The 20,439-nt window shown below is 41.6% G+C and overlaps 1 protein-coding gene across 6 annotated transcripts in view; it reads right to left on the reverse strand.

Annotated features, from left to right (window-relative positions):
- Positions 1-252: 252 nt before the first annotated feature.
- Positions 253-20,439, reverse strand: part of camsap2a (calmodulin regulated spectrin-associated protein family, member 2a) — a 54,405-nt gene continuing 34,218 nt past the window's right edge. For 2 of the 6 annotated variants that reach the window (XM_087783502.1, XM_087783500.1), the window contains 14 exons: positions 18,981-19,122; positions 17,149-17,288; positions 9,297-9,393; positions 8,872-8,968; positions 8,770-8,801; positions 8,625-8,694; positions 6,565-8,503; positions 5,405-5,541; positions 4,361-4,566; positions 4,116-4,188; positions 3,871-3,936; positions 3,382-3,497; positions 2,322-2,440; positions 253-2,231 (listed from right to left, as the gene is read on the reverse strand). In XM_087783502.1, coding sequence (XP_087639628.1) covers positions 1,926-2,231; positions 2,322-2,440; positions 3,382-3,497; positions 3,871-3,936; positions 4,116-4,188; positions 4,361-4,566; positions 5,405-5,541; positions 6,565-8,503; positions 8,625-8,694; positions 8,770-8,801; positions 8,872-8,968; positions 9,297-9,393; positions 17,149-17,288; positions 18,981-19,122 — 3,540 coding nt within the window. In that variant the 3' untranslated portion in view covers positions 253-1,925. Of the gene's footprint in view, positions 2,232-2,321; positions 2,441-3,381; positions 3,498-3,870; positions 3,937-4,115; positions 4,210-4,360; positions 4,567-5,404; positions 5,542-6,564; positions 8,504-8,624; positions 8,695-8,769; positions 8,802-8,871; positions 8,969-9,296; positions 9,394-17,148; positions 17,289-18,980; positions 19,123-20,439 lie in introns of all 6 variants that reach the window. The other 4 variants (XM_087783501.1, XM_087783499.1, XM_087783504.1 and 1 more) reach the window with 3 other exon arrangements.

The raw sequence follows: 20,439 nt of genomic DNA on the forward strand, positions 1-20,439 counted from the left end.
CACGGTCCTGACCTGCGGATTTTCTTTTTGAAAGTCAGCAAACTAGTCAGAAAATAAATGTTTTTTCTATGTTCGTCCACCCTATCATGACACGTATTACTGTAGGAAGAATCCTTGGTGGTCTGTTCAGTCTGTAGACTCCATGCTGCTCCACTAGGGGGCACTCAAACACCAGTTTCAACGAACCCTCGCATCATCTCTGGCTCCAGGTCTGAAACAGAGGCTTCATGAAGCGTCACACAAACACTGTCCCTGAGGCCATGCTGAGTTTTATTAGATGCAGAAACATAAATAAAAAGCGACACGTTCAGCATCGGCGTCTCAGCGAAGGATCATGATCTCACACGGACACGTATGTACACTTGAACTACATCAGCGAAGTTTAAAACAACAGAAGTTTCAACAAAGATCCTTTTTTTTTAATAAACATCATAAACACATGCACAACTCAACACCTGCAGGGATTGAAACAGAAACATATCGTCCAACTTGTCATTGACTGGAACATGGATTGATCGACGGTTATTCTCCTTCAGTGAAATCAAACTTATGGGGTGAAATTCCCACCGTTTTTATCATTTAAAGTTTGGTCTTAAACATTAATGGCACAAAAATTAGAAGGTCAAACACATGTTTTGTTAGCATCGTAAGTTTTACTAGTGTCGATGAAGCTTCATGAAACAGTGTCATATTTTTTTCAGAGGACAGTAGGGGGCGCCCTCAGATTAAAAATGATGTGAGGTTTTAATAGAATAACTTTTCAAATCAATAGATCATAGAGCAAAGAGTGACATCTAGTGGATGTAGGAATAACAACACTGTTTCATGAAGCTTCATCGACACATCACTAGCTAAATTGAAGTTTACACGATGTTGTCAACCCCATTATATTTGACACTAGATTAAGATAAATGATTCTTAAGGATCCATTATACGAAGGGAACTGGAAGAATATAAGGTTTAAAAAATGCTGTTTTAACTTTAAAAAAAGTGATTTCCGAGCTAACTGTGAGCAGCGTAGTGGTTTCTTTCCTCACTCACATCAGTTCAAACCAGTAACAAATATCTTTAGTTTGCTGTAAATTCTTTCTACTTTTGTAATGCTGCCATTAAAACAGTTTAGGCTAGGATCTGCAGGCGTTCCTGTGTGATGATGAACCAAAAGTGTGGCTGTTTCTAGTGATGTGTCGATGAAGCTTCATGAAACAGTGTCATATTTATCAGAGGACAGTAGGGGGCGCCCTCATCTTAAAAATGAAGTGAGGTTTCAATAGATTTTCAAAGCAATAGATTAAAGAGCAAAGAGTGACATCTATTGGAGTCAGGAAATAATGACACTGTTTCATGAAGCTTCGTCAACACATCACTAGTTGTTACGATTGAAGGTTTTAATCCTACTTTGTATAATTTGACTCCAGGCAAGACGGGAATTTTGACCCCAAATAGTTTGACTCCACAGTGACTCACGTTAGAAGCTCAATACTGGCCGGTGGATGATCCGTGACCTTCATTGCTATCATGAATAAATAGAAAAAGAGAAGCCCCTTAAAAAAAAAAGCTGAAACCGCTCGGTTCTGTCGATCACACATGTCCTGGCGAATACTAGCTTGTATGTCTTCATGTCCGTCGTAGTTCCATCCAAAGAAAAAAAGACATTTCTTTTGCTCAAACATAAGGCCTCAACATCTACGATTTTAAATCTGTACAGGAATAAAAACATTCAGTGCTTCAGTGTCTTTCACTCCCTCGACGGTTTGGCAGCGACTCCACGTGTAAACGGTTCAGACTGAAGATACATTCGATAATCCTCCAGCGTGAACCATACAAAATAAATAACAAACGTACTGAACCGGTCACGATGCGTGTGTTTTTTGAAAATCCTCGGTGTATTTACAGTGAAGTGCACGAGGGCCCGAGGGGCCCGGTTACGACTGCGGCGGCGCCACTTTCTTGGGCGTGGCGGGCTTCTTGGTCTGCCACAGGTGTCCGTGGATGGTGACGGCGTCCACGCTGGCCGACATGGTCTTGGCGGGGATCTGGCTGAACTGCTTCCTGTCCGAGTTGTACTTGTAGAGGCCCTCGATCATCTTGCGCGAGATGCTCTTGGGGCCCACCCCGGCTAGCTTGTTGATCTCCTCCGCGTCAGGGTAGTAGGTGTAGAGGCAGCGGAACTGGCAGCCGGCGTCGCGGAACAGAACCAGGAAGTTGTTGGCTCCAGACTTCTCCATTTCCTGGTCGCGCAGGGAGAGAGAAGATGAGTGAAGCTTCAGCAGGACTTGGAACGTCAGGAGGAGAACCCTCCACCAGGAGTCAGTGATTACCTCCAGGATCTTGTTCTTCTGGCCCTCGTTCACCTTCCCGGCCAGGCAGCAGTGAGCCAGAGCGTTCTGGATGATGTGCTTGTTGGACTTGGCGCTGGGTTCCTTGTACAGCCTCGGCCCTGAAGGACACACAGCAGCGACCGTTAGAGATTAGATCCTCTCTTTAGCGTCATCTTCATAAATCCTTAAGTCTCTGGGTCAAGGTGACCCAAAAGTCCAAAAACAAATGCGTTTGTGGTATCCCTTGTCTTATCTCACGTTCAAGGTAGGCCTGAAAACACATGTGTTTGTGGTATTCCTGACTGAGATAAGACAAGGAATACCACAAACACATGTGTTTCCAGGCCTATCTTGACCCTGAGATAAAACAAGGGATACCACAAACACATTTGTTTTCAGGCCTACCTTGACCCTGAGATAACGCAAGGGATACCGCAAACACATTTGTTTTACGGCCTCTGGGTCACCTTGACCCTGTGATAACACAAGGGATACCACAAACACATTTGTTTTCAGGCCTCTGGATCACCTTGACCCTGAGATAAAACAAGGGATACCACAAACACAATTGTTTTCAGGGCCTCTGGATGACCTTGACCCTGTGATAACACAAGGGATACCACAAACACATTTGTTTTGGAGCCTTCGGGTCACCTTGACCCAGAGATAACAAGGGTTAAACCTACAGTATTATGTCTGGATTATTCTAAAATGTTTAAGAATAAAATTCAAATTTAAAACACTCAAAATCATGTTCTGTCAGAATAACTTTGAGGCTAAATTCTGTCAAAGGTAACAGACACTAAAACAAGTTCTTACAGGACAAATCTGGGGCTAAATTTCAAGTGTATGTGAGAGAGAAGAGAATCACTGTCACAACTTTATTTTAAAATACATGTTGAATTTTGTACTTTGGTCAAAAAAATGAACGCTATGACTGTGTTGTGATTAATTTGTTATCGTAAACTGTCATGAAGTCTAACTCTTGAGTTCAAACTCATCTCGAGTCCAAACATGATGAAACAAACAAAACCACTTCCATTAAAGAGCGAGAACGAACCGGTATATTCCGTGTTGGACGTCACGGAGGACGTGGTCGAGCCGTTCTCCCAGTCCTTCTCTCCGTTCTTGCTGCTGGAGCGACTCGGCGACAGGAACCCGTCGGCGGAGTCGGGCCTGAAACAAACACAATGTAAGAACCAACAACAACAACAAGAGACTCGTGAGTAGATCAGGTGTTCTTGTGCTCAGGGATCTCAGCAGGTGAAGCAGCAACTATAGGCAGCACGAGCGGGAGGTGAGCAGACGTGGAGGACAAACGACTGCCATGACACGTGTCTCGGTGAGAACTCTATGTGAAAAAGGCTCTTAAGTGCAGACGTGTTTTTATCAAACTTTAAAAGCCACTGAAATAGCGAAGGAAAGTGAAGGTGCGGCTAAAAGCGAAGCTGAGGGAGAACGTTCCAAAAAAAGCTTGTCTTTTGCTCATTCAACCAGGAGACAAGTCGGGGGGGAGAAGGTTTTAGTGCCGAGGTCCACCCAGACTGACCTTCTCCGTCTGCGTTTAGGGGAGCTCAGCAGGCAGAGCAGGCTGCCGGAGGTCAAACTGGCACTTCTGCCAGTCCGGGGGGGAGGATGGGGGAGCAGGAAGAAACCGGGAGAGTTGTTAGAACCGTGGTTATGTAGGAGGCGCTCAGGAGCGTCCTCGGAACGCGGGGAGACTTTTTTTCGAGGTAAATCTGTAGCGACCGCCGCGGCCACGGCCACGACTCCGGGGTCGCTCGACCCACTCACCTCGGGGGTCTTTTGTCCGAGTGGACGCTGTCGCCGTCGCCCAGGTTGAGGGAGGCCAGGGACAAGCTGGAGACTGAAAAGACACGTCGTGAACCTGGATGGTGAGACGGAGGAAGGTGCAGGACAGACGACATGTTTACGACACGGATGATTCATGCTGAACATAAGAGCGTTGTTGTTGTTGAACAGACAGATGGCGCCGCAGTCGACGCCCTCACGCGATGAGTCGTCGTCGCCATGGTTACCTGTGGCCGCTCTCACTGGGGTTTTGGGCGAGTCCAGGTTGTCGCGGTGCATGGATTTGGGCCGGCTGCGCCTCTGCTTGGGCTTGATGACGGTGTCCATGTCCTCCATCAGCTTCAGCTGCTTCCTCCGGAGGTACTCCTGCTTGATGAACTCCTTCCTGGCCTTGTCCTCCTCCTTCCTGACGCGCTCCTCCTCAGCCTTCATCCTGGACCAGCAGAGACACAACCGTCTTCAACATGTCCAACACAATCCATGACAAGACGTACTAGGGGTGTCAAGAATCTGTTGATACATATCACGATACAGGGGCGACGATACAATATATTGCGATACTGTAGGATATATGTGTAGTATTGTCGAGTACTTAGGACTCTGGTGTTGCAGAATTTACAGACCACATGACCCTTGATGAAGTCGTAACTGCTTTCATTTGTTTTGAAACCAAAATATGTCCAAACATCAGCTTTAAAAGCTGCTGGAGTCAATGTATCCTCTCGTCCTCAGTCATCGCTGGGATCTCGAAGTTCCTTTAGCTGTGGAGGACAGAATGACTGCCTCCATCTAGTGGCCGGAAGTATAATTGAACTAACGATGTGAATATTTGCATGTTCATTTAAAAAAATGTTGTTTGTTTCTTTTACACAAACATTATTGAACTAGAAAACGCAAAAACTTGACAAAGTCGTAACTACTTTCATTTGTTTTGAAACCAAAATATGTCCAAACGTCATCTTCTTCAAAAGCTGCTCGAGGTCCACTGTATCCTCTCGTCCTCAGTCAACGTTGGGATCTTGCTGGATGTTATCGTTTCTTTAGACATAATAATGAATGCTGCCATCTAGCGGCTGGAAGTTGAATCGCAACACTAACATTTACCAACAATATTTGGAAAAATAATAATAATTGAAAGAACTGTGATAAAAGTCAAATATTATTTGAAGGTCATACAAAACAAGTGCCTTTAGATATCGAAAAACATTGAGATAAATCATTGCATGGATATCTTCTCATGAAACATTATAACATTATAATATGGAACCGACCGAGTCTCCTCCTTCTTCTGCTCAAGCTCCGCCTCCTGCTGCAGCTTCCTCTGCTGACTCTCCTTCTCTCTCCTCAACCTCTTCTCCAGCAGGGCGGCTCGTTTCTGCGCCATGTTCTCCTCGGCTTTGCTGTCCTCCTGAGGGAACAGGAAACAGAACGTGACCTTCCATCCTCAAGTATGCACTTCACACAACCCTCATCCATTCATCCATCCTTCTACCGATTCATCCAACCATCTGTTCATCCGCTCACATGTCCATCCATCCATTTTATCCACAATCATCTAACCATCCTTCGAGCGTTCTTCACATCCAACCTGAATTACTCATCAAGACCTTCTAAAAAAAACATTTGCACATATTGAGGTGTTTGTGAAAACGTCTGGTCCTGGACCAGCCGTCCTCATGATATATTTAACCCTTTCTTCTGGCCCACATTCTGCAGCTGGGCCTGAATAATTAACAACGGTCCCAGTTCTGTGACCTACATTCGAGGCTCGGTGGGAGGCAACAGGAGCTAAAAGTGAGAAGTCTTTCTGGTGAGCGTTGGAATCGTAGCACGGAATCGTTCATATTAATGAGGCGTGTTTCAGCCTCTTACTACTACAGTTAGAGAAGTAGGTCGTCTGGGTTTAATTGAAGTACATAAGTGGTTTCAAAACGTGTAAGTGTAAATGTTTCATTTTGTCTCTTTTTTCGAAGATAAATAGCTTTTTAATACTTCAGTTAATAAACAAGGGGGGTAAGAGACAAAAAATAAATGCCATTTCTTATACCTATAACAAGGTAAGACCTATTAAACGACATAAATGAGAAAACTATTTTCAGTCCTGGAACTTTAACAATTAAGATTTTCTGCCAATTGAAAATAATAATTGGTGTTTTTTAGCTGGTGTGGTAGGACTTCAGATGGTTCCTGAACTAAATCTACAACTAATTTGGATTTATTCATGAACCAAAACTCTTCAGCTCGCCTTTCAACTAAGAAACAAACTCTTTTTGACTCTCAAACTCTTCGACCTGAACTCTTTATCACACTCCCTCTCAGGGAACTCATCGCCGTCTTTAGTTTGGTCAAATCATTGAGGAGTTACAGGAAAAAAGTCAAACCCAGTTGGCGACAGAGAGGTCTGGTAAAGAGTTAAATGTCGACCGGCTACCTTGAAGAAAAATCCCCGACACATCTTCTGCCCGTCATCCTGACCCTCCATGGTGTCCCCCTCCAGGTTCAGGGCGTCCTCCAGGTTCAGGTCCTCCTGAGGCTGCAGCACCGACAGAGGAACCTCGATCAAGCTGCTCTTGACCGACGCTTCCGGCATCTCTGTGGGGGTCAGTGTGAAGCTCTCTGTGACGGGGTGAGACAGGACTTCTGGGAAAGACGTTTCCGTGGGTTTGTGATCGTCCTCCAGAGTCTCGAGGTCAGCGGTCTCGACCTCCTGGTCACCTTTGACCTGTAACTTCGGGGACCTCGGAGGGCCTTCCGGTGAAAAGTCAGACTCTTTGTTCTCGTCTCCGTCCAGAGCGGCCGCTTTCTCTCCCATGTACACGAAGGAAGTGGCCAGGGGCTGACAGGGCGAAAACCGCCGCAGTCGGGGGATGCTGTCCACGGACTGCGGCGCGGTCAGGACCCGGTTGTAGGGGGCCAGCTTCAGCTCGTTGGGGCGCACGGCCCGTGGGGTGCGCGAGTGGAAGGAGGCGGACTTACGCTTGATGCTGGTCGGCGAGCGGTGCGTGGAGCGCGGCGAGTCGGCCGGAGAGGACGGTCCCGAGGACCTGGAGATGGAGCGGGTGTACTTCTGGGGCGAGGGGTTCCGATGCGAAGGCGGGACCACCCACGCCTGCTGCTGCTTCTGCTGCTGCCCCCTCATGGCCATGATCACCTCCTGCTGCTGCGAGAGCCGCTGCATCTCCGACTGCAGGAACGCCAGCGAGTGGTTGAGCTTGTCGATGGAGCGCGTGTAGTCGGCCAGGTCCAGCTCCGTCATGCGTCCCTCCTCGCCTCCGCACGGGGACTTGGGCCAACAGGAGCTGGTGCCGCTCTGCTCGGCGCCGTCCGGCGTGTCCGCCTTCCGTCCTCCGACTTTAAAAGAGGGGCTCGTGACCTCCGCCCTGCCGTCGCCCACCGACTTCTCCGCCTCTTCGCCGCCGCTGGCGGCTCCGTCGCCTTTCCTCTTCACCACGTTGAGGAAGGCGGAGTGGCCCATCTTCTGCCGGTGCCGGGTGAAGGCCGCCTCCACCTTCTTCTTCTGCGCCTCGATGGCCTTCCGTTTCTCCTCCAGCCGCATCCTCAGGTGCACCATCTCCGTCGCCATGGCCTGGGCCGGGTCGTCCCGGGGGAGCTGCAGAGGAGCGGGCGAGACCCTCGGCGCCGGCGTCGGCTTATCTGGTTGATGAACCGGACTGTGTTCCGGGGTCGGGGCCCAGGACACGGAGAGGGGGAGCCCGAACTCGGAGCCGTCCGGGGTGGTCTTGAGGGAGCTGCTGCGCCCGGAATCTGGCGTCAGTTTCCGCATCTTCTGTTCGGCGAAGCTGGTCAACTTGAGCGCCGAGGGAGACTTCCCTTGGCTGCTGGGACACGGACTGGGCGTGTCCAGGTCCATGTCCAGGTCCATGTTCACGGAGCAGTCCCTCAGAGAGGAGTCCTCGTCCAGCAGGTCGTCCGTGTGGACGTGGATCCCGGTGTCCATCTCCGTGGTGCTCAGAGTCCCCGACTCCGAGACGGGTTCGAGCCCGGCGGCGCCGCGACCCTGACTGTGAAGGAAGAACCCGTCGTTGGTTCCCTCCACGGGGGGTCGGCTCGGACTGTGAATGATCTTGAGCGCTTCCTCCATGGACGGGGTCTTGCCGTGTCCGTTCGCCCTCTGGTCCGGCTCTGGTCCAGCCAGACCGTCGGGACATCCCTCCTCGTCCACGCTCTTGCCGTTGACCGGCTGGAAGGACAGGTTACGCTTCATCCCTCGCGGCAGCGGGTGGACTTTGAAGCCGGCGCCGTCGTCCGTGCTCACCGACTTGACCATGCCTCGCGGGGCGAAGAGGTAGGCGGGGGCGGCGTCCGCCTTGTCGAAGGGGATGTCGAAGGACACGCCGTACGGTCCGGACCTGAGGAAGCAAGACATTGATTGAACACATAGTGTTTGGTTGAACCCATAGTGCACATCGTTTTGAATATCCTCTACCCTACCTTTACTGCTAAGATAATGAAAATATTAGCGATAACTACCTTTTCTCTTTAGGCCAGGTACCCAGGTTGCCGTCGACGAAGGACATGGATGTTGACCTCTTGATCTCTCCTAAATGGAAAAAGAAAATTAGTTGAATAATTACCTTTAAATGAATATTACGTCATAAAAAACAGGAATAAATACCTGAATTTCGAGGCTGAGGTTTCAGGGGCAAACTGAGAATGAGACAAAAAGACAGATTTAGCATCTTAGGACAACATTGAGGAAAAAGACAATCCGTCATACCTGGGCCTTTCCGGACTGGGAGGTCTTTCCGAGAAGCTCCTTTTAGTCGCTTTGGAAATTGGGATGTGGGGCATATTTTTCAACAAAGACGAGGACTCTGAGAGAAGAACAGATAGTCACGATGATGAACAATTTTATCAAATCACTCAAACAATTGAAAGCATAAAAATATTTTACTTTAATATGTGGAAGATTTTTTGTCAGTTTTGACCAATCTCACCAATATGTAAGTTACCTGTAAGTGACTCCGGTGCTAAGATTTGTGATTCTTAATTGGTGGTTTGGGACCGAAAGGTCAGTCACTGACACACCAGCTTATAATAGATGTACATATTATATCCACATCAATGTTTAGGTGATTAATCGTTACAATCATATAGAATTAAGGGTGAAAAGTAAAACATCTATTTTCATCGTTGACTCACCTTTTTCCTCAGAGTCCAGACTTCTGGGGTGAACGAACGATGGCTTCACTCCTTCGAACCACCAGAACATCTCTGCCACGAACGCCAGGTAGTTATTCTGAGACACAAACCAAACAGACGTCAGTGTTTAAACCACCGCAGGGAGAGCTGACGGCCAGCAGGGGTCGCTGTTAAACACAGAAAACGAGTCTGGAGCGCGATATAACGCAGACAGTCCCGGACAAAAAAAATGACGTTCATGGAGTTAAGTAGCGACACTAAGAGATGTTGAGAAACTATTCACAGAAAAATGAAGTCAAAGAAACAGATCTTCTCAATTTGGTTGATAGATGTGAAGGACAAGTCAGTTCAAGAAAACTAAAGATTCTGAAGGTAGATGACTTTTTTATATTCTTATCTAAGGTCGTATCACAGGGGCAGCAGTTTGAGCAAAGAAGCCCAGATGTCACTGCTAAAAAGCAACTTTGTTCATCTTAAGACCACGAGACACAATGTCTCAATCGTGTCATGGGCTCGCCCCGGGGCGAGATGATGGACCTCCGAAGAAGGAGTCCCTAAACCAAACTACTAAATACAACAGTTTTCCATAAATCCACTGCAACCTTCCTCTCTGGTCTCCTTGACAACCAAGCAACGATCCATCAGTTACAGTAACTCGTGGATCGACCTTCAAGGCTTCATCACGTTCAGTGCTGATGATCGACCGGTACGTGACCCGAGATCTTATGACCCTGAAGGTCAGGAAACACTCTATAGAAGCTGCAGGATTATCACCTGAATTTACGTCAACCTTTAGTTAGCTTAGCACAGATAGTTCCAACACAATAATGATTATGATATATATAGATTATTTATTATATATATACACCGTACACTATATATTAGACCTGGGCATAGTGCGGGCCTTTGAATGTATTTATGCGGCCCTTATGAGATCAAAGTATTATCATGTTAAAAATTCCTTTGATAGCTGCAATTTTAGTTTGTATTTATACTTATGATTCATTTTAACCATATAACAGAACCATAGCATGTTTTTGTTTTAGGCCGTTATTCTCTGTTTTTTATGAAAGCTTTTTTGAGTATTTGTTTAAAAAAAGGTTTAGAAAACAAGTTGTTTACTATCAAATGTAATATTTAATTTAATTTTGCTTTTTCTCTTTAAAAATAAAGAAGAAAAGGGTCAAACATACATGTACTAAACTAAAATAAACTAAACTGTCAGAATGCATCGGATCATGATGTCATGTTTTACTCTTGGAGGTTCAACATGTATATTAATAAACTTGGTGTTCGTGAAACTCAAAACACAATTACTTTCCTTAAAAAGCATTTTACTGTTGTTGAAAGTCTCTGTATAATATCTATTTCAACTACTGTACATATTTAATATAACTTTTAGGTATTTGAAATACTGTTGAGCTGAATCTGAAATCGCTCAAAACTCGCTTGAAGAACACACACAGTAGGCGTCAGAAAGACAGGAAACTTCTGTTACGAATTAAGAGATGAATGAATCTTCAAATTATTATTGGATCCAGATGGTTAACATTCTTTGGCGACCACATACTTTTCTTGGTGGAGGTTAAAAAGAAGGCATTGTTGCGCTCATGACTACATAAAAACCTTCTCCACCAGTGATGAGTAAGTAAGTAATAGTTATTTGTGAAGTGTCTTTCTAGACCAGGGTCACAAAGCACTTAAACAATCAAAAACAATATACAGTTAAAATATATACTTTAAAAGATCAAGACACATAAAACAAACACAGGAGTCTCAGAAAATCAGGGAAAAGTTCAAATAAGAAGGTCTTAAGATGTTTCTTGAAGGAGTCAGTAGATCATCAAACACAGAGATGGTTCCAAAGCTTAGTAAGTAAGTAAGTAAGTAAGTAATATTTATTTATATAGCGCTTTTCGAGACCAGGGTCACAAAGCGCTTAAACAATCAAAACAATACTCAAAAAAGTACATACTTTAAAGATCAAGATAATACTGAGAACAACACAGGAGTTCGAGAAATTCAAGGAAAAGCCTGAACAAATAAAAACGTCTTAAGATGTTTCTTAAAGGAGTCAGTAGATCCATCAAGCACAAAGAGAGAGGAAGATCGTTCCAAAGCTTAGGAGCAACAGCCTGAAAAGATTTCTCTCCTCTGGTCCTGAACCGTGTGCGTGGAACCATCAGTAGATTCTGATCCACAGACCTCAGAGCCCGAGCTGGGGTGTAAGGCTGGATCAGATCAGTGACGTAAAGAGGAGCCTGACCATGAATAGATCTGAAAGTAAGAACCAGAATTTTAAAGTTGATCCTGAAAGAAACTGGAAGCCAGTGAAGAGTTTTAAGGATCGGAGAAATGTGAGTTCTTCTACTAGAGCGGGTTAGAATTCTCGCTGCAGAGTTCTGAATCAACTGCAGACGAGACAGATCCTTCTTGTTAAGACATGAAAACAAACTGTTACAATAGTCCAGACGAGAAGAAACAAACGCATGGATTACAAGCTCCAGATCATGTTCCGACAACATTTTCCTAAGTTTAGAGATTTTTCTCAGTTGAAGGAAACAGTTATTAGTTATTAGTTATTAGTTATTAGTTATTAGTTATTAGTTGTTAGGAGCAACAGTCTGGAAGGATTTCTCTCCTCTGGTCCTGAACCGTGTTCAGGAACCATCAGTAGATTCTGATCCACAGACCTCAGAGCCCGAGCTGGGGTGTAAGTCTGGATCAGATCACTGATGTAAGGAGGAGTCTGACCATGAATAGATCTGAAAGTAAGAACCAGAATTTTCAAAATTGATCCTGAAAGAAACTGGAAGCCAGTGAAGAGTTTTAAGGATCAGAGAAATGTGAGTTCTTCTACTAGAGCGGCTCAGAATTCTCGCTGCAGAGTTTTGTATTAACTGCAGACGAGACAGATCCTTCTTGTTAAGACAAAACAAACTGTTACAATAGTTTAAACAAGGAGACACAAACACATGGATTACAAGCTCCAGATGGTGTTGTGACATCATTTCTTTAGAGATAAGTTTAGAGAGAATAGAATACGTTGGTCAGGTGTAAATAAAGAATCCGATTATTTAAAGAAAATATATGTAATAAACCTCAGTCTCCTTTCTGTCCTTCAAGCCTCCATAAAAAAAAAGTAATATTCATACGTCTTGAACCTGCTGACCCTCACGGACACACCGACACGTGTTCGAAGGCACAATAAATGCAGCAGAACGACCTTCAGCAAACACACTCCCCTCCACCTTCACACTTTCTCCAGACAAAGACGCACAGCTTTGTGGAATCACACCGGCAGCAGCGTTTCACTCCATCACACACACACACACACACACACACACACACTTCTAAAACCCCTCACAGTGGGACCGGCAGAAGCAATTAGCGACAAACACTCTTTAAACGCTGCAGCAGCAGTTTTTTTCCTCCTCAATATGCTGGAATATTGAGTTTTTAAGTAGCAAAGCTTACTGTGAACGGATGTTTGAAACTGAGGTTAAATGAAGAAAACGCCTCACGTGACGACCAGTCTATCTCCAGCACACGACTCTTCAGTCTTCAGCTGACGGACGAGAGCGACCCCCAGGTGTGAGACCCTCCAGTCAGCAGCTGAAGACCATCACTGCACCAACGTCTGCCACCGACTGAACAAGCGGCGGCTCTGGTGATTGGAGTGAGTTGATGATGTCAGGATTAACACAGGAGCCAGATTGGGAATTCATAATGGAACACTGGCGTCAGGAGAAAAAAAAGGGGGTTGGTCCTGGATTACTGGTCCCACTGGTCTTAACAAGACTGTAGTGAAGTGAAGATCTGATCTTCCATGTTATGAAGGAAACTTAAATGTTTTTTAAACCAACTGTAATGTGAAATCAATTCTGCTTCAAATCCACTTTAATTAAGAGCATCAACAAAAACATTAATAATCTTGTCATAAAGGTCCCTAATGAATAGACTATTCATATATTTATTTATATTTTTGTGTAAGTACACACTGGCCACGTACTCAATGTACTTCTCTTTGTTTACACCAGCATTTTTCACTATTATATTCAACAGATATTAATCGTGTGAATGAACATGTTCCTCATATATAAACTCATTTTAATCTAACTTACTAAGCTAAGCGTGACATGAAGTAAATTTAAGAAAAACATTTAACATTGCAACACAATTAAAACAGCTAAATAAATGGAATAAATTAAGTTTGGTTATGATAAACAAGATTTTATTTCCAGAAAAACAAAGTGTTTTCAGTGGGCTGGGGGTTAAGACCATTTTCTATAAGTTTTGTACAAATTTGTTCTGGACTGTGAGACATTTGTTAAACTATTTTTTAAATTATTATTATCATATTATTTTTGCCGTTTTTATCTTAACACCGGTATGTAAAAGTAATGTTGACATTAAACAGGTCCGTACAGCAGAAAAGTTTGTGGCCCCGTATTTTTTATGTGCTTGTAATAATCAAACATGTTTATATTTTTATAATGACTGGTGGGTTTAGTTAAAGGGCAACCAATGTGAAAACTCTCCTGACTCACTCTCATGTTTCCAATGTTAAAGTCTTCCTCTCCAAGATGCAGTAAGTCCCTCATCATGACCATGTTTTCAACTTATTACTTTATTAAGTTTGTCCGAAATATGGGCGAACGAGAGGTTACGAGATCAGGGTCCATTATGACGTAATAATGGCTTCACTTTTCCAGCCAGCTTTAATCACGCCCCGCTTTGTTTATACAACGAGTCCCTTGGAGGTGGAGACTTCCAGCACTGATGACACGTGGTGACACACCTTGATGTTTGACCAATCACGTACGGACGTGGTTATGCTAAACAAGATTTAATCTCCAGAAAAAACAAGTGTTTTCAGTGGGCGGGGCTTAAGATCATTTTCTAATATTTCAATGAAAAGAGAGTTTTGTACAAACACACACTGATGATACAATAGAGTACAACATCTATTTAACACACACTCACATCAACAGTATAAAAACCCTCATCAATGCTGAACAAGCGAACACAGCAGGTCGTTCATGAACTGCTGCTTTGATTCGTGTCCACCAGGAGACCTCGGCTCGTCTGCCATCAACCTCCTGCTTCAACAAATGACTTTTCATTTCCTCCTCAGAGCCACGGACGGTCATTCTGCTGTGATTTAATGAAAGGAAGGGACGGTAGATGGAAGGAGGTTTGATTTACAGACCTGCTCGTCCATTAGTGATGATTAGTCTCTCAAAGTGTGTGTGTGTGCGTGTGTGTGTGTGTGTGTGATTGTTGCAAAGCTACAGCTCAAACCAAGTCCATTTGTAACCTTCGTTAACAGTAGTTTTTGTGCTAAAACATTGTTCTGTTGCGATCAAATGAAGTGAGAAAAGCCCTCCTTGATGTTCACTCGTCAGCCGCTTCTGTTCCTCGACACACTTCAGTCACACAGAGAGACAAAGAGAAGCAGTGAGAGCTGAAGGTCGCGCAGAAAACGACATCATCAGCGAAAAAACTGTGTAGTGATGCGACCTTGATGTGGAGCTTCTACTACGGTGTGACATTCAACTCTCAGATCCCTTCGGTGACGACTGTAGCTGCGACTGTACGACGATTAATAAAGTCACACATCACCCCCTCTCTCTCTCTCTCTCTCTCTCTCTCTCTCTACCTCTCTCTCTCTCTCTCAGTGTCTGCATTAGCATGATGATCTGCAGCCTCGGTGACGACACAGAAACTGGGTCAAGGTGACCGACCGTCTCTCTGGTTCTGCTCAGCTTCACGTCCTCCAGGGAATATATTCACCCCAATCATTGTCAGCAAACACACTATTGACTGATCTTTTTCTCTCGTGCACGTGTGTGTGCGTCACTGTCGTCGTATCACTGCTGTGAATTCGAACGATGATATTGATATGATATTATTGTTTGGTTGTTGAGTCAAGAAATGGCAAAGAATTAATTAGAAGATGATCTTAAGCCCCGCCCACTGAAAACACTGTTTATCTGGAGATTACATCTCGTTTACCATAACCACGCCCACTCTGCTGTGATTGGTCAAACATCAAGGTGTGTCACCGTGCATCATCAATCCCGGGAAGTCTCCACCTCCAAGGGACTTGGTGTATAAACAAAGCGGGGCGTGATCACAGCTGGCTGGAGGAGGAGTGAAGCCATTATTACGTCATAATGGACTCGTTATGGACTGCTCTCGTAACCTCTCGTTCGCCCAGATTTCAGACGGGGGAGAAAATGTCGGGAAGGCAGAAATGTACCACAACTCAGGTTCCGGGTAGCAAATGTAGTATCGCATTTGGTGTAAATGCACCATTAGAGATAGAGATAGTAAAGTAAGTAAGTAATTTGTATTTATATAACGCTTTTCCAGACCAGGGTCACAAAGCGCTTAAACAATCAAAACAATACTCAATAAAATATATACTTTAAAGGTCAAGATAATAGTACAGACAGTTAGGATGTCTCCCCATCAGGGAGGAGTCCTCGGGGCAGACCCAGGGCACACTTGTCTTCTGTATTCTCCAAGAGGAGATGGAAGAGATTAATGGGGCGAGAAAAGTCTGAGCCTCTTTGTTCAGTTTGTATCTATATAACCACATTTAAAATGTAAAAAAAACAAACCATGAGAATAGAAAGTTTTGACAAATAAAGCCACTAAAGTACTAAACATTTGGCAACAAAAAGGCTTAAAACAAGTGATCAAATGAAACATTATTGTGTTGTAAAATGTATATATATATATATATATATATATATATATATATATATATATATATATATTTTTCTGCTCTATTGAAACAAAAACTGGCCGAAAGGAAAGCAACCAAAAAATGCTCAAATAATCAAGTGAATCCACAGGTGGCAAGAAAAGAGAAAGAAGTAAATCACAAGAAGCAGAAACTGTAAAAACAGAGCTTGAAGAATCAACATTGCAGTGTTTTGTCTTGTGGTCCATGTAGTTACATTTAGATTTAATGTCTTTTCCACACGGTGACTCACTACACGGAGCTCAACCACCGAAGCTGCTGTCGGCCAAACAACTTTTGCAGCTTGAAGTCATTCATAAAAGTGTTTTTATTCAGCGGAAACTCTGGGTTTGTGTTGAAGTATGAAGGTCAAACATATCAATCTAACATGGACAAACCTCTCATTGGAATCTGTACTCAATGTACTTTTTTACATTTTTTTATTTAGGCTTTGTATTACAAATAATTAACTTTACTAGAACACTTTTTATTCATTTTAGCACTAAAATAACTACAAATATTTCAAAGTATAATCAACATCAACCACTAATCGAAGCAGAAAAATCAACGTCATGTCAATAATGACAAGCAAGAGCAATAGAAAAGGCACTCAGACAGTGCACACCTCTGCCAAGGACCTCATTTCACATAACTTAATAAAAAAAGAAGAAATTTAATTAATAAATATGTCGTATCAAGGAAATAAAAATAATGCCATAACAGAGATTCGAACCAGCAACACCTGGTTGTCCTCGTGCTACTCCTGGGCTCTTGTAATTATAACAACATTAACAATAAAATACATTTTGTAACCACATAAAAATATATGTTTTTTTAAACTTTTAAAGCAGCAGCGTCAGCTAGATTCCTGAGACAACCTTCAAACCCTTCTTGAACCCAGATGGAATTCCACAACAAGAAGAAAGTTTATTCATATTCTAAGTTGTCAATTAAAACATGACATGACCTTCTTGGGGGAGGTGACGAAACTGATGATTCAAAATGGCGGCTCGTACGGTCGCCAAATATCTGTGATATCTAAGAACCACTTGCTTGAGTGTGACTTACATGTTTTGAGGTGGGGTTCGAAGGTCATACCTTGATGGTGGACGATGCGTAGAGCATGTCCTCCACACTGAAGTGGCAGCAGTTGTTGAGGTTGTCTTTGCAAAAGTCCTGAATGAGCTGTAGGTTGTAGAGCCGCTCGGCCAAACTCATGTTCTCCTTCAGACACACATCTGCAGAGAAACAAGGAGCCGTGAGGCGAGGATTCTGGGTGAGAAGCCATGATGGGTTTATAACACGTGGTTCAAGAGATGAATGATGGTGATGAAGGGGCGGAGACTGTTGAACAAACGCACTGATTGGTCCTTTGTTTGCGTGATGTGTTCAGATAAGAGAGGAATTGATGATGTGTTTGATTGTTTTAAGAGAAATGTGACGTAAATATTTGAATCATGATGATCATAAATTAAAAAAACATATATAAATATAAAATGAATCACCAAAAAAAAGAGGAAAAAACTATTTACTAGGATCATAAATGAAAAAAATATATAAATATAAAACGAATCACCAAAAAAAAGAGGAAAAAACTATTTACTAGGATCATAAATGAAAAATATATATATAAATATGAAATGAATCACCAAAAAAAGAGGAAAAAACGATTTACTATGATCATAAATGAAAAATATATATATAAATATAAAATGAATCACCAAAAAAAGAGGAAAAAACTATTTACTAGGATCATAAATGAAAAAAACATATATAAATATAAAATGAATCACAAAAAACAGGAAAAAACTATTTACTAGGATCATAAATGAAAAAATATATATAAATATAAAATGAATCACCAAAAACAGAGGAAAAAGCTATTTACTAGGATCATAAATGAAAAAAATATATATAAATATAAAATGAATCACCAAAAACAGAGGAAAAAACTATTTACTAGGATCATAAATGAAAAATATATATATAAATATAAAATGAATCACCAAAAAAAAGAGGAAAAAACTATTTACTAGGATCATAAATGAAAAAAAATATATACATATAAAATTAATCACCAAAAACAGAGGAAAAAACTATTTACTAGGATCATCAATGAAAAATATATATATAAATATAAAATGAATCACCAAAAAAAGAGGAAAAAACTATTTACTAGGATCATAAATGAAAAATATATATATAAATATTAAATGAATCACCAAAAAAAAGAGGAAAAAACTATTTACTAGGATCATAAATGAAGAAAGTATATAAATATAAAATGAATCACCAAAAAACAGGAAAAAACTATTTACTAGGATCATAAATGAAAAATATATATATAAATATTAAATGAATCACCAAAAAAAAGAGGAAAAAACTATTTACTAGGATCATAAATGAAGAAAGTATATAAATATAAAATGAATCACCAAAAAACAGGAAAAAACTATTTACTAGGATCATAAATGAAAAATATATAAATATAAAATGAATCACCAAAAAAAGAGGAAAAAAAAAGGTTTAATTGACACAATAAAAAAATAAAACTGTAAGTATGATATCTACAGTATGTTGCGTCCACTTGGAAGAAAATATTCTTGGATGATATTTAAGTAAAACATCATGAGAAAACGAAGCTGTTACTTAAGTAGAATGTTTCCAAACTCCAACCCAAAGCTTTTATTAAGCCTTTTCATTGAGCCTAATTAATAAATACATTAAATTAGACACAATAATATTTCATTATTTCTAGTATTAATACTAAAAATAAAAAAAAATCACAATTACTGAAAATAAATATGTATATACATTTTTGTAATTAAGAAATTATACTTATTTTGATATATTTTGGTCAAATCTGATTAATAAACGAATAAAAACATCTAAACTTCATTATTTTTCTCCAACATGCTTGCGTGACGTACCGTCCAGCGCCAGCAGCTGAGGGCAGTAGAAGTGCAGCAGAGAAGCCACAGCCGACCCGTCCGTGGTGTCCTTCAGCAGGTTGTCTACAGGAGGGATCCACGGCACCGACTGGGTCGTGCTCTGATCCTTCCTGTACCGAGCCTGAAAAACAAGTTCACGAAAGGTGTTGATTCGAAGCCGACATCCTAGATGTGTGCGATGGACTGATCCCAGGGTGTGATACTCATTCAGGAAGTTCACTTGATGTCAAAAAATGAAGACAGAAGTGGAATCTACAGACAAATACTCAAGAACTTTACTTCATTTCCTGTCAAATACCTTTTTATGTCAACTGACGTGTGTGTGTGTGTGTGTGTGTGTGTGTGTGTGTGTGTGTGTGTGTGTGTGTGTGTCACGATCCTCCGAGTCGTGCAGATGTATTCAATATGATGAAATGTTTGAAACAAGGGACTGTCTCGATGTATTTATATGATTTCGATTTTTAAAAGCGACATATTTCGAAGGAAAAGAAGAACAAGTCTTTATTTAAATATGTTATTAAAAGGACAATAATTAGGGATATAATTAAGAGTAAAATTCCAATTGAAGTGGTAAATATGAGACTTAATAAAATGAATGAATTTGTCACTAAATCATTTTTCTTTTGTTATTTATTGCAAATTTTAACTAACTGTTGTCACCTGGATAATGTGTGAATCACCATGTCTTCTTATACATTATTGTAGTCTTTAAGTTATAAGTAAGAAAGTAAGTAATAGTTATTTTTAAAGCGCCTTTCCAGACCAGGGTCACAAAGTGCTTGAACTATCAAAAGCAATACACATTTTAAAACAGCGTAATTTCTTCTTATAATAAACTGATAGTTTTATTTTAAATTGGGAAAAAAACGAAATGTTTGTGGTTTATTTAAGCAAACGGCTGCCTTTTATGTCCATTTCATGAACCCAAGTGAAATTATCATTAAAAATGTATTTAAAATGAACAAAACTGTTATTTTCCTATTCACAATTTCACTTTGAATATAAAAGTTTCATTCATTTTTGAAGATGGATCATTTCTAAATGTCCAGGAAGCCACATATAGAATTAGCATCTAATCTGTTCTGATTTTAAAACAATTTAATAACATGAAAATGATTAAAGGAAACTATTAAAAATTCAGTTTTAAATAAAAAATTTAAAGTAAAGTACAGTTTAAAATTAGCGACTGTCATTTTGAGGCGAAATGTAACCACTTTTTTTATGTTTTAAATACTTTGAAAATTGGAATTACAAAACAAAATCTACAAATCTTTAATGACAACTGACTTATAATAATATTATTAATAAAACAAATACTTTTGTGTGAGGAGGGCCATCGTTTTTTCATTGTGTTATAGTATAAAAAACTGTTTGATTTCAATTTGAATGTCAAGTCGACACACGTTCAGTAGAACGACAGGTTTGTCTCACAAACACA

The sequence above is a fragment of the Callionymus lyra genome, chromosome 2 (assembly GCF_982586985.1).
Source record: "Callionymus lyra chromosome 2, fCalLyr1.hap1.1, whole genome shotgun sequence".
NCBI lineage: Eukaryota > Metazoa > Chordata > Actinopteri > Syngnathiformes > Callionymidae > Callionymus > Callionymus lyra.